The following is a 14,577-nucleotide window of genomic DNA, read 5'->3' as shown; positions in this document are numbered from 1 at the left end:
TTACACAGAGAGTGATCCCTAATCCCAAGTTATGCCAGATATACTGTAGTGCATGCATGGTTTAGACGTAAGCGGCAAATTGTTGAAATTACCGGTCTATGGGTATTCTTTAATTTCGAGAACCATGGTTTTCGTGGTGAAATCAGGTTGTAGATCTCCATAGAATTATCAATTCACAGTTTGGATATTTCCCAAATATTGGACCAACTATCACGGATTTCGCCGTCGAGGAGAAGTCAAAAATTAGAGTAATATATTTATATTCTATGTTGTTGACACTTGATAGTTGAAATCTTGGGTGCAAAATATTCTTTGGATGAAAATTGAAATGTTATGACTTTTGAGTTTTGGATAGGTTTAAGGTTATGTGAGTTCATGACTCATGTGGACTGTGCATACCTTGAGTTTGATTAGAATTTAGAATTTCGAAAATCGTAGAATTCAAAATAAAGTACCTAATAGTTAAATGGATTTCGCGAGAAAACAACTAGAGAAATATGGTTGGACAGATGGTAATAATATTAATGTACCTACTTATTAAATTGTAGTACTAACAAGTTTTTAGTTGTTTTAATAATTGAATTTATCATCAAGGCAAAGGATTGGGTAAATTTGAAAACGGTATATCGGAAGCACTTAAGCCAAAGCTGAAACGCAGTGTCACAGGTGTTGGACACGACGCAGCTGCATATTTCACCGATCATTGGTGGACAAAATTGTATAATAAAGCTGCTAACAATGTTCAGGTATGCCGTAATGAAATACCTATATGCAAACTTTCAATACGTCTCTCCATAAACGCAGGTATATGTGTCATTTTTGATGTTCCTGAGCAATACTGATTTTTTGCCAAAATAACCCAGCTTGTACGACCCGTCCAAATGATTTTATAATTCAGTTTTGGTAACCAGCTATGTAACTACTCATGTCATACCTACCATCTATTAGTATCCTCTAACATAGCTGTTATTATTAAAAATTGATTAAAATTTTATACATATAATAATAATATTATTTAAAATTTGATCAGGTTTAAGTTTTAACACACATTAATAATTATTTTCTTTGTAAACTTGTTGATAAATATTTATTATTGTTTAATTAAAATTAATATTTTTTGTACCAATAAATATAATATAGGTTGAAGAAGAAAATGGAAAAACAAAAAAAATAAAAATAAAAGATGATTTTGAAATTACTAACAGCTCATGGTCATATAGGAAAAAGAATAAGGTTTCTTCTAAGGAGGAATATCAGAACTTCTTTGTTAAGAAAGCAATACTAACTTCTGGTGGATCAAAGCTAGAGAGTTGTGGTGATGCTGATCATGTTGAAGAAACAGTTTCCACAGATGTAGTAAAGTTGTCTGATGAAGAGTTATTTGCTGCTTGTGGAGGACGAACTGCACATAAGTAAGTTATAATAATCTATAGCTGCCAGAGTTAACATTTTAAAAAATAGTTACCTAAACGGGTAGACTGAAGTTTTCAATAAATCCATTCATTGTTTCATAAGTAAATATATTTAGCTTTAAAAAATATTGTACAAACAGCAATTTTTTACTTCCTCCCATATATTTGAGGTTAATTTAAAAATCTCTCTTTACAGACTGATTTATTGAGGAAGGAGTAATCCTATAATAAATGTACTAAATCCAAAAATTATATTTGAATAACAATAGCAAAACTAGCAATTAAGAAAACTATTTATCATATTGTAAGAAAAGAAATTTAACACAGAATCCTTTATTTTTCAGAGGTGCCAGACATGGCCTGAGAGCATTAGGTAAATTAGCTAGGATCCAAATGCAGGAGCAACTTCTTTTAGTGCAACCAAAATATAATGGCTACTCCCATGCAAAGAAATTAGGAATTAATAATGATGATCATAGTTTAGAGAATTCAGGTGATAAAACATACAAAGAGAAAAAGAATAAAGCAATTAAGAAACATAACAATGAAACTTGTTCAGATAATAATGAAGAAATACTAACAACAGAACTTAAACACAAAAAAAGGAAGAAAAAATCAATAATAGTTGAATGTGATGATAGAAATATTGAAGTAGATGCCAACACTGAAGTAAACAAAGCAACTTGCATTAAAAGTAAAAAGAAAAAACATAAAAAAGAAGTTGCAATAGATTTGGATTTAGATAGTGAAAATACAGAAGTGAACTCTAAAAAGAAGAAAAAGAAAAAACATAAATACAATGATTGACTGGTTTTGTTGAATAAATTATAAATTATTTTAACAGATTTTTTAATAATGATAGTCTGTAGTTTGTGAATTTTGTGTCATGTGGGTAGCATATATTAACAACATCCATCTTTGGCGGTATTATTTACTTACAATATGGCTTCTTGCAACAGAGTTTAAGGAGGCTGTATAAAGAGTAGAGTTAAGATATGGGGCATATCATCATATTGACCTAGAACTATTGTGAATGTTCATTCCATTATTCAAAGTGAAATAAACTTTATTCAATTACACAAATAAAATTTTATGAACAATGTGGGACTTGAACCCACAACCTCTGGCGTTCCGTGCCGGTGCTTTAACCAACTGAGCTAACCGTTCGAGTGTTGTATTGTTATAAAATCTTGTATGCTTTGTTCAACTCTCAGGTTGTGGCTTCATCTACAGGATCTACTTTACAGTTGATAACCTGCTCAACCCCAATATTTGCGTATTAGGAAATTGACTTGAGATGTCACTCTTGTAAATCTAAACAATTTGTTATTTTTTTTTAAAGTGACAACCCTCACTTATAGGATTAATACACAAATATAATTTGAAAAACAACAAAATATTATGAATGATGCGGGACTCGAACCCACGATCTCCGACGCCGGAGGTTTTTTTTTTTATGGAATAGGAGGACAAACGAGCGTACGGGTCACCTGTTGTTAAGTGATCACCACCGCCCACAATCTCTTGCAACACCAGCGGAATCACAGGAGCGTTGCCGGCCTTTAAGGAAGGTGTACGCGCTTTTTTTGAAGGTACCCATGTCGTATCGTCCCTGAAACACCGCACAAGGAAGCTCATTCCACAGCTTTGTAGTACGTGGAAGAAAGCTCCTTGAAAAACGCACAGTGGAGGACCGCCACACATCCAGATGGTGAGGATGATATCCTAACTTGTGGCGTGTCGTGCGAAGGTGGAACTCGGCGGCAGGAATCAGGTTAAACAGCTCTTCGGAACACTCCCCGTGATAAATGCGGTAGAAGACACACAATGAAGCGACGTCTCTACGCAACGCCAAGTGATTGCGCCGTTCACAGAGCACTGGGTCCCCGACAATTCTGCTGCAACAAAGCTGCTCTGCGTTGCACGCGGTCAAATGGATCGAGCTGATACTGGGGTGCGCCAGATCAGAGATGACAGCAATACTCCATGTGTGGCCGGACCTGCGCTTTGTAGAGCGCTAGTATGTGGGCCGGCTTGAAGTATTGCCGTGCTCTATTAATGACTCCCAGTTTCTTTGAAGCCAATTTGGCTTTGCCTTCCAGTTGACCACGAAATTGGCAATCGCTCGAGATTTCGAGACCCAGTATTCCGATACTAGGCGAGGCTTTGAGGGAAGTGTTGTCGAAGAGCGGTGATACGACAAATGGGGTTTTTTTTAGTGGTAAACGCGCAAACTTGAGTCTTCTGGGGTTAAATTGGACAAGGTTAATTTTCCCCATTTCGCGACCTTCTCAAGAGAGGCCTCGATAGAAGACACAAGTTTCTCCCGGCACTGGTCGACGATTTCACGAGAGAGACCTGCATGGCCCGTGTATATGGCATCACCAGTGCTGTCGTCTGCATAGCAATGAATGTTGGAGGTGTCCAACATATCATTGATATGCAGAAGAAACAGCGTGGGAGACAGCACACAGCCTTGGGGCACTCCAGCATTCACGGGCGTCGGGTTCGAGCAATATCCGTCGACAACGACCTGTATGCTACGCCCAGTGAGGAAGCTGGAGGTCCACTTGCACAAGCTCTCGGGAAGCCTTGGAAGTTTGGAGAGGAGCGCCTTGTGCCATACACGATCAAAGGCCTTCGCTATATCCAGGCTAACTGCCAGGCCTTCCCCCTTGCTTTCAATAGCCGCAGTCCATCTATGTGTCAGGTATACCAGAAGATCACCTGCCGACCGACCATGGCGAAACCCGTATTGTCGGTCGTTGATCAACTGGTGACCAAAATCTAGGTATACCAAGAGCTGACGGCTAATTATGCTCTCCATGGTTTTGGAGAGCAGGGAGGTAATAGCAATAGGCCTGTAGTTTGCCTGATCCGAACTGTCTCCTTTTTTTTGGATCGGATGGACAAGGGCAGACTTCCTGACGTCCAACGAAAACAGAGCTCGCCTAACAGTTTTCTGTCTGAACTGTACTTCAGGCATAGAGCTCTGACACCGCGGGATGGTCGGCGGTGTTTTTCCGTTGTCGTCAAGAGTCGAGTTGGAGGCGAAAAGAGTGCACAAGAGATCGGCTTTCTCTTTTGCCGTATGGGCCAGGGTGTCATTCCTCATGTGCAACGGCGGCATGGACGGCTGGCTGAAGTTACCAAGAGCAGCTTTCGACAACGACCAGAACTTGCGTGTTCCGGTCGGGTAACTGGAAAGCTGCTCGCCGATTTTGACGACGTGTTTTGACTTTGCACGGGCGATTTGCCGCTTAAAAAATCTGGAGGCACGGTTGTATTTCCTCTTAAGAACTGTGCAGTTCGGATCCTTTGTGCCCAGCGCCGCAACCCAAGTTCGATACGCCTGTTTTTTGCTGTCAGATGCTGATTTAACTGACGCATCGAACCAGGGCTGTGATCTGCCACCGATGGGTACTACAGAGTTTGGTATGAAAATATCCATACCCTGTAGTATCACATCGGCTGCTGCAACGGCGCAGGCACTAGGATCATCCGAAGGGAAACAAACCCTGCCCCAAGGGTAGGATGCAAAAAAGGAACGCATCCTATCCCAATCTGCTGACTTGTAGTGCCAAACGCGGCGGGTCGCTGGTGCTCTGCGACGTTGGCGTCGGATAGGCACTACACTCCTGACCAGGCAATGGTCGGACGTTCCGAGAGGGGCGTCGACAAAGACCTGGTAACCATGGCCATCGGTCCGCGACACTAACCTATGCGAAACATAGCGGCACTAGGCCGCTACTTCACGCCGGTATTCTGTGCGAGTGTGGTAATTAACCCGGACGAGTCTGGCCCGATTTTGCTGACGTCAAAAGACGGCAGCGTGACTCTCCCACTTCTAAAAAGCCCTTAGTCGCCTCTTACGACACCCATGGGTCTGGGACTCCCTTATTCTTTTTACGCCCCGGTAAAAGTACAGGGCAAAGGGAGGTGTATTAATCGTAGAAGTGAGGGTTGTCACTTTAAAAACATAACAAATTGTTTATTCAATCAGTCTTAAACTAAGCGCTTTTAAATGGTCTATAAGTATTTATTTTAAATAATTACTGAATCTACCATAAGTTCGAAAAAAGTACAGGTTGTGAGAAGAACATAAAATAAACTCAACTGCCGCTCTCTTGAATCAAATAGAGTATTTTTCAATGGCTGTAATATATAAAACAAATTAGTTTGTAAGGTACTGCATTACCAGTTTACTAGTGGGAGGCTCCTTTGCACAGGATGCTGGCTAGATTTTGGGACCCACAACAGCGCTTATTTCTTCGGTGAAGCAGTAATGTGTAAACATTACTGTGTTTCGGTCTGAAGGCCCTGTAGCTAGTGAAATTACTGGGCAAATGAGACACCACCTTATGTCTCAAGGTGACGAGCGCAATTGTAGTGCCGCTCAATATTTTTGAGCTTTTCAAGAATCCGGAGTGCATTGTAATGGGCAGGGCGTATTAATTATCATCAGCTCGTCTCGTCCCGTGTTTTCATAAAAAAAAAATGTGAATCATGTAAAAATAAAGCAAATTAAATAATTTTAAATATTTCATAAAAAGTACTAAAAAATAAACTGTTAGTATAAATTATTGTAATAATCAAATTGGATGTGTTAACCTTTAGAGCTTGAATTTATTGTTTGTGTAAGAATGATTGGTGAGATGATGGATACAATGATGTCGACCTGGCACCACAAGCAGCACCTGTTTACGAGTTGAAACGTGGACCAGCCATTGTCCCCTTTTGCACATATTTGAGGATGATTAAAAAGATTACCCGGCCCTCGACGTCGCCGTAAGCAACGCCATTTTAGTGAGCATAACGAATTGTATTATAGCATACATACTCATGATAACTACAAATTTTATATACCCATGTTACATTCATAAGATTATACAATCTTAATATGAAGAATTATTATTAGGTGGACCAGTTGCATCTATTTTCCATACTTCTTTATCCTCTATATATTCTTTAATCGTATACCTAGTAGGCTTTTTGAATAGGGCGATTCTCTATAATGTTTTTACATTTAACGTTTTAGACATGTAATATTATTTGAAATTATTTAGAACACTGAGACAAACAAATGAATATTGGATTTTTTTTTATTTCTTGTAGTGATAGTATGTATCTTTATTTTGAATGCGTTCATTTCTTCAATTATAAACTATACATATATAAATGAATTGAGATTCTATTGTAAGAATACCCAGGTAAGAATGTATTTAAAGTGATTTCTAAGGAATTCTCTAGAATTCAGATTATATGGTCCTAATCGCCCTTTTTTGCAAAATTGTATCGATTTCAGTTGCTTTCCCCAATAGCAAAATATAATAAATCAATTAGTAAATTTTTCAATTCTTCTGATAGCAAATGTTGCTGAGTTTATCTGAGATGGCCTTTATACGAGCTCCTCATTGAAGTTTTTCTTCTAATACTATTTCTAAGAAACGAAGTTGAATCTATAAGTTTAAAAGGTTCCCCATTTAATATTATATATACTTCTTGGTATCTTTTTATTGCATTTGGTTGGATTCTAGACATTTTGTTTTGCTCGCGTCAAGTGACAAATTATTCATCCTGAATTATTTAGATATGTTTTCCAAGGACAGGTTTAGCTTATCTAAATTCTGTGAATGTAATCAATATTATGAACTATTGAAGTTTTGTCTGCGAATGAACAATCTCATATTCTTTCGAGGCTAAAAATGGCAAATCATGAATGAAGACGAATTACTGCTGATGATGATTCTCTAATTATTTAATTGTTAGTCAAAGAATAGATAGACAGTAGAACAGGATGGTGTTGCATTAGTCTGTTGCAAAGAGCATCTAAATTAGATTAAGCAGGAATGTTTGTTCACACTACTTGACAACACAATCCAAAACTGCGACATTGAAAATAACTAATAGTTCCTTGCAAACCTCACTCTGGAGGAATGACACAATATATCCAGATAGGTGGTAGAGTCCTGTTTGGCCTTCTCTTCCAAGTGACCACGGAACTGAACGTCGCTCGATATCTCGATGCCTTGCTTGCTTGTAATCAGACAATACGAATTACGATCTGTAGACGTAATTCCTAACTATGGTCCTTGTCCAGAACCCGAGACCTACGTTATTTTATTAAAGCTGAAAGTTTATCAGCGCATGCCCACAACACAGGTAAGAACGGACCATTATGGAGTTTGGATTACAGTGGCTTTGGCAGGTAAACGATACTAAAGGTGTTTAAAATACCGAGCTAAATACATTAAATAATAAAGTGCGATTTTTCGGTATTACCTTCAGAATATTATTAAAAATCACGTTATTCATTGCCAGATACTTAATATCATGGCAACCCCTTGCCTTAATGTTTATGAGATTATAATGTTACATACGTCATAGTTTAGAAGCTGATTTTTATATATAATAATTGGCTAATAAGTAGGTGATGTTTCCTCATTAGACAGACACTTATGATAGTTACAACCCCCTTACATTTTATTTTTTCTGGAAAAGGAGGACTAACAAGCGTACGGGGCCCCTGATGTTAAGTGATCACCGCCGCCTACATTCTCTTGCAACACTAGAGGAATCACAGGAGCATATTATATACATCTCCAGTATCTACTCTTGACGTTGTCATAGTTGTCGACACTCGACACCACAGAACACTACTCTGACTCTATGGCTCGACACCCAATCCACAAAGCCGTAAATAGCCCTTCCCCAGATACTCAGATAGCCATTTATTATAAAAAAAATAGTCAATGGATAAATAATCAGCTGTTTCTAGTTTTCGCTTATAAAATGTCTAATATCGCCAAATATTTGGCCTTAGATAAAGTAGCCAACTTCTTTAACATAATTAAACAGAATGGTGGGATTCGAGGCTCCTTGTTTAAACTTTACAGGTAAAACAGTTATGTAATTTGTAGGTTACAGTGTTATATTGTGTTTATCAATGGATTTTTTTTAAACTTGTCTAAAGATAATGTAGCTCGGGGTTTGCGTTTAATATTGTTGTTCATAATCGTAAACAAAAAGTTTAACATATTTTGGTAAACTTTTCAGGCAAGATGAATTGAAAGATGGACAACTTGTAGGCGAGGATAACTATGGAAACAAATATTTTGAGAACCCGCGTTACTTCTATGGAAGAAATCGCTGGGTGGAGTATTCTGATAAATTTTACATGAACTATGATGGAAGTCAGGTATGCTTCAAGTGTTTACTTGCCAGCCTATTCTTATTGGCTACTAGTAGTTCTAAATTCAATGTTTATGTATCCGAGAAGGAACATACATTACTATAATGACCATTATTCAATATGTTTATTTTATGTGTACTGTGTATCCAAATGTTGTGATTTTTTGGATAATTATGTGTTATCGCAAAATAACGCCTAATTCAATAAATTTTCTTGTATACATAATATGTAGAGATACAACACCGACAAAAATTTTATAAAAAAATGATTACTGAATTGATACATACAAATCTTTTAGTTGTGTAAGAATTAACTGAGATCTACTATGATGATAAGTTTACTAGTGGAAGGCGATTATGAGATATACTAATGAAATCCTTCGATTATAAAAATGTCTTGAGATATCTCAATTATTAAAAATTAGTAGTTACAAATTTTGAAGGTGAATGTATTCCCGAGTTCACACAGATCAAAGTTCAAAAATACTTTAAGAATATTGTTTTCATGATGAATATTGGAATTAAGGTACACAAATAAATAATTTATTAAGTACAAATTCTCTATAATATTAAAAATACCAAAGATAGTGACTATATTATTTTTATATAACTAATCATTTTAATAATTTTCTGAAAATCACAAACCTATCTTTAAACCAAGCAGACAACAGCTATTTTCTATTTTGAGTCTCTCTATCTATGCTTATTATAACAGGATTAGTAATACTAATTAGTGATGTCATTCAATTATAAAATTAATAGTGTTACTAATTTCATAATCTATTATAAACATTATAATATAATAATAATATAAGCCTTTATTCAGACAAGTTACACAAAGTGTTTACTTAACCTTGAATATTTATATTTAAAATGAAATTTAAACTTCCTCCTTTCCGCCATAAATTTCTATGCCCCACAGTTCTGTCCATGTGCCACCTGCAACAGTTCTTTTTTGGTCCACCTAACATTATAAACATTAGTAATACAAAATAAATCAATTATAGCTATCATTCATAATAGTATTGTTATAACTTTATTTGTTCATTACTCTGTCGCATTACGTTAAACCTGTAATGATGGATGTAGTGTGGTTATATAAAAAAATAATAAATAAAATAGATTTTAACTTTGACTTAATAAACCCAGACAAGTCAGTTGAACCTTATAAAGATTCCCTACAAGAAAATGGTTTCAAAAATATCAACAAAATTAAATCTAGATATTGTACAAGAGAAACATTTACTAAAATATCTTTGATCGACCACGTCTCTACCAACTTGAATGAAAATGGGTTTCACTTAGCTGTTATTGAATCATCGATGTCGGACCACAAACAGATTTATTTTGAAGTAAGGAAATATCGACCAGAAGCAAAAAAAATATAAACTATGAAGTGGTAGATTATAAAAAGCTCTATGAGGCAGTTAGCAATACCAAAATATTCAACAATAACCATGATTACAACATTTTTTTAGAGGATTTTGTTTTGCATTTTAGACCATGGACTGACAGAAATATACTACAAAATTAATGTTTATCAGAGAGGAATTGAATGAGGCTAATACTAGAATACAAACACAGAAACATTATACAATGAAAGAAAACCAAGGCAAATAATGTAGCCTTATATTATCTCTTATCTGTAATTTTTAAACTAAATTTGTATTAATAAGTGCAAGCTTAATTACCACTAAATTGTTGGGACTCTTTCTTGAATTGTAAAATAACTTAATTTAATCACAATACATCTTTATTTATTTTATTTATACAATACATAAAAGACTTTAAAGGTAGTTAAATATCTAGATCATTGTGTTAAAACATTTAAATTGAACATAATTCTGAACTTAAAAACGAGTTTTAGGGTTCTATTCTATTCTTCCTACTGTGGCTTCTGTGGAAGATATACCACAGATTTGCCAGAATCACGTTAGATTAGACTTAGCTTTGAGTATGTGTCTTCTAAGTTTAACGGTAATAATCGGTGTTCAGATTACATAAAGTTTAATTTTCTAATAATATCTGAAACAAATAATATACATGCTTGTAAGACTATAAACGACATACACAAATAGAAATACTTAAATAATTAATTAATATAAGTACTTAATAATATTTACAACTTAATCTTATTTATTTTAATATATTTACACAAAATATTTACAAAAGGAGTGTAAACTAGGGAGAGGAGACATTTAACGGAGGTTGGACGGGGGACTGCAGCGGGTATATAATTGTGCAGAGAAGATCGCATTAAGGGACAACTAAAGAATAAATGATCCATGTTTCCCTCATCAAGGCCACAATCACATAGAGAATGATCCCTAATTCTAAGTTTAGCTAGAAAGACTGAAGTGCAGGTGTGGTTTAAACGTAAGCGGCATATAGTTGAGATTATTGTTTTATTATGAATCCTACATTTTGAGAACCAAGGTTTTTGAGGAATTTCTGGTTGGAGTTCTCCATAAAATTTACCTTTTAAAGTTTTGGAAACTTGCCAAATGTTTGACCAACGAGTTTTAGGGTTAACAATTTTTTGTGTCTTCTATGTGACTCTTCTTAAATTGTTTATTAATGTTAAGTATTTATTAAAACTTTTCTTACAATTAATTTATTAAATATTGTATCAAATAGTAAAATTTCAAAAACTTACATAATAATCTTATAAAACTTATTATAAACTTTACTCAAAACAAATTATACTTCTTAAGTTACAGACCGTATTAGTATATGGTATTAAAATTAATTTAATCAGCCATTAAATAAAATCAATAATATTAAGTTTGGTAGTGTATTAACATACATTTTTTAACTTTTTCACATAAGGTCGCTTCGATCGTATTCGTTCTGTTACGAGATTAGGCCTAGTAATCAAACACAGATGGTAGAAGACACACCATGAAGTACTATACATCACTTGCCGATGCATAGGTTTGATATGTACATTGTTTATTTTACCATATTCCACAATTCTTGTCAAGTAATCACTTGCAAGAAAGAAGTTAAGTCTTTTCCGGTACTGAGCATGACGCACGGACCAGCCATCGCTACCCACGCATTAACGTAGAGAAAGGAATTTTCCGCCCCCCGACGTAAAAAAATCGGTTTCTAAAAATCCTATGACGTTTTCCCTAATGATGTCTTAATTGACACACTTTTAACACAAATTATCTTGCCCCAAATTAGGCATATATAGCCTGTGTTATGGGTTGCAAGACAACTATATATTTAATACATTATACTTACTTAAACATACATAAATACATATAAACATCCATGACTCGGAAACAAACATCCATATTCATCATATAAAATGCTTGCACCTACCGGGATTCGAACCCGGGACCTCTAGCTTAGTAGGTAGGATCGCTAACCACTCGGCTATACAGGTTGTCAATTACATTTAACTAATTGATTATTGGACATAAGATTTTTCAAACTGCTATTTATATGATGTTAAGATATATATTGTTCTATTTCAGGTGCCCGCAGAATGGTTTGGATGGCTTCATTACAAAACTGATTTACCCCCACATTTGGTGAGTGAACAACAGATTTATTTCACATGCCCGACAATACAAGAACAGAATACCTAAAGCTCTTATATACATGATAATATTAAAATCGCAGAAAATAATGATTTATTAATTACCATTTAATGAAAATATATATTAGAATAAAAAAAACAATGTGTTCATCTCGGAACGCCCGACAGAAGTGATAGCTAACGGCCGTTCCCAATATATAGTATATTGGGAGTACAGATAGAGATAAATTACTACCTTCTACTGTCAGTAATTATACCTGTCAATAATCTGAAACTGTCCCAATATACCCGATAAGTCATTCTTATCGCCTTATATTAGGACGCGTCAATTGCAATTTCTATAATAATAATAATAAATATAAATACAATATTTGTGCTGCAGAAGAGGGCTATTCGCGCTATTTATAACCTAGGTCCTAGAGAATCATTGAGAGCAAAATTCAAAGAAATTAACATCTTGACTGTTGCTTCTCAATATATTCTTGATAATGTAATGTATGTTCATAGGCACATAAGTGAATTTGCCAGAAACTGTCATAACCATAATGTTAACACCAGGAACAGACATAAACTAATGATGCCTACTACTCGGCTAAGTCGAGTTAGTAAGTCTTTTGTGGGGCGATGTATATGCTTTTACAACAAGATCCCAGAAAATTTTCAAAACAAAAGTATAACGTTATTCAAAAGAATTGTTAAAAACGTTTGTGTGGTAAAGGTTACTATAACATAAATGAATTTCTAAATGATACCACAGATGGGATGGAATGGAGCGACCGCCCTCAGGCTATTAAATAATAAGTTTAATTGTACAATGTTACTTTGTAAATGTTACTTTAATTGTAAAACATATTTTTGATGAAAAAAAGCCCGCTGAGTTTGTTGCGCCCATTCTTCTCAAGCCTGAGGCATTCATTTTGGAATGGGTGGTAGTTTTTTAACTTTCAATAAGTGATTTCACATCCTATTTTGAATAAAAATATTTGAATTTGAAATTAATTTGCATTTTTTTTCTTTCAGGACCCTAACAGGCCCAAGTACAAATGGATGCTAGATTGGAATGAAAACCTGTCCGGAACTACGGGTCAGTACACTCCATACAGCACAACACGGCCGAAAATTGAGGCATGGCAACCCAAGCCAAAAAGCAGCGTTTAAAAATTAACTAACAATAAACAAAATGGCGGTTTATTTCAAAATGTTACACACACATTTATATAAATAGGACAGAACATTAGAAAAGATTAAGAATGTACATGTGAATAGACGTTTTTCTAGAATTTTATGTTTAAGTAGAAATTGATCAATAAAATGTTTTAGTTATCTAATAGTTGTTTGAATTATCACAAAACCAGACCCTGGAACATTGGTGTCTTTTTCTGCCAAATTTTATTTCTTAAGCTTTTTTTTTATGAAAAAAGGGACGAGACGAGCATGACGTTCAGCTCATGGAAATTGATACGCCCTGCCAATTACAATGTAGTGCCGCTCAGGATTTTTGAAAAGCTTGAGCGGCACAACAATTGCGCTCGTCACCTTGAGACATAAGATGTTAAGTCTCATTTGCCCAGTAATTTCACTAGCTACGGCGCCCTTCAGACCGAAACACAGTAATGTTTACAAATGTTTGTGGTACCCATAACCTAGCCGGCATCCTGTGCAAAGGAGCCACCACTGGTATTGCTGACGAACGCAACCAATGAAGTCGAATTACGATCAGTCGACTTGTTTTTCCTTGTCATTGGAAACAAAATAGCCAAAATATTTACATCTATTTTAAGAGACCGATGTGGAATAAAATATGGTATGGCCACGGCGGACGGTTCGGTGGTCTTTCTTTCAATTGATCCGGCGTCGTACTGGATACATTGTTTTTATGGAAAAAGGAGGACAAACGAGCGTACGGGTCACCTGGTGTTAAGTGATCACCGTCGCCCACATTTTGCAACACCAGAGGAATCACAGGAGCGTTGCCGGCCTTTAAGGAAGGTGTACGCGTTTTTTTTGAAGCCACCCAGTCGTATCGTCCCGGAAACACCGCACAAGGAATTGCATGGAATTCGGCGGCAGGCTCTTCGGAACACTCCCCGTGATAAATGCGGTAGAAGACGCACAATGAAGCGACGCCTCTACGCAACGCCAAGTGATCCAGCCGTTCACAGAGCACTGGGTCCCCGACAATTCCAGCTGCTCTTCGTTGCATGCGGTCAAATGGATCGAGCTGATACTGAGGTGCGCCAGACGAGAGATGATAGCAATACTGTTTATTGATATTTGGCCGTACCTGTTCTTTGTAGAGCGCTAGAATGTGGACCGGCTTGAAATATCGCCGTGCTCTATATATGACGCTCAGTTTCTTAGAAGCCACTTTGGTTTTGCCCTCCAGATGACCACGGAATTGGCAATCGCTCGAGATTTCGAGAC

At 36.0% G+C, this 14,577-nt stretch overlaps 2 protein-coding genes across 3 annotated transcripts; both read left to right on the top strand.

Moving 5' to 3' along the window:
- Positions 1-152: 152 nt before the first annotated feature.
- Positions 153-2,253, top strand: LOC126968341 (G patch domain-containing protein 4). 2 transcript variants are annotated; one of them, XM_050813323.1, is made up of 4 exons: positions 153-512; positions 595-746; positions 1,141-1,412; positions 1,757-2,253. In XM_050813323.1, the coding sequence occupies exons 1-4, from the start codon at positions 467-469 to the stop codon at positions 2,217-2,219; spliced, it is 933 nt and encodes a 310-aa protein (XP_050669280.1). In that variant the 5' UTR covers positions 153-466; the 3' UTR covers positions 2,220-2,253. The 2 variants fall into 2 exon arrangements, with proteins under 2 accessions (XP_050669280.1, XP_050669281.1); XM_050813324.1 differs by lacking the exon at positions 153-512 and having other exon boundaries at positions 602-746; positions 1,221-1,412.
- Positions 2,254-8,120: 5,867 nt separating this feature from the next.
- Positions 8,121-13,481, top strand: LOC126968356 (probable NADH dehydrogenase [ubiquinone] 1 alpha subcomplex subunit 12). The gene is made up of 4 exons (XM_050813340.1): positions 8,121-8,308; positions 8,469-8,610; positions 12,089-12,145; positions 13,174-13,481. Exons 1-4 carry the CDS (start codon positions 8,205-8,207, stop codon positions 13,309-13,311), a joined length of 441 nt encoding a protein of 146 aa, XP_050669297.1. The 5' UTR covers positions 8,121-8,204; the 3' UTR covers positions 13,312-13,481.
- Positions 13,482-14,577: the final 1,096 nt, after the last annotated feature.

This window comes from Leptidea sinapis, chromosome 15 (genome assembly GCF_905404315.1).
Source record: "Leptidea sinapis chromosome 15, ilLepSina1.1, whole genome shotgun sequence".
NCBI lineage: Eukaryota > Metazoa > Arthropoda > Insecta > Lepidoptera > Pieridae > Leptidea > Leptidea sinapis.
The sequence above is the reverse complement of the archived record's forward strand: the minus strand, read 5'-3'. Positions and strand labels throughout refer to the sequence as shown.

What these genes read in the sequence shown, in the direction of transcription:
- LOC126968356 (XM_050813340.1), top strand. Translation starts at nt 8,205, where the DNA reads ATGTCTAATATCGCCAAATATTTGGCCTTAGATAAAGTAGCCAACTTC. An exon ending in TCCTTGTTTAAACTTTACAG is followed by an intron (nt 8,309 to 8,468) that starts GTAAAACAGTTA and finishes TAAACTTTTCAG; the next exon opens with GCAAGATGAATTGAAAGATG. An exon ending in CTGATTTACCCCCACATTTG is followed by an intron (nt 12,146 to 13,173) that starts GTGAGTGAACAA and finishes TTTTTCTTTCAG; the next exon opens with GACCCTAACAGGCCCAAGTA.
- LOC126968341 (XM_050813323.1), top strand. Translation starts at nt 467, where the DNA reads ATGGATTTCGCGAGAAAACAACTAGAGAAATATGGTTGGACAGATG. An exon ending in AAGCTGCTAACAATGTTCAG is followed by an intron (nt 747 to 1,140) that starts GTATGCCGTAAT and finishes AATATAATATAG; the next exon opens with GTTGAAGAAGAAAATGGAAA. An exon ending in GGAGGACGAACTGCACATAA is followed by an intron (nt 1,413 to 1,756) that starts GTAAGTTATAAT and finishes TTTATTTTTCAG; the next exon opens with AGGTGCCAGACATGGCCTGA.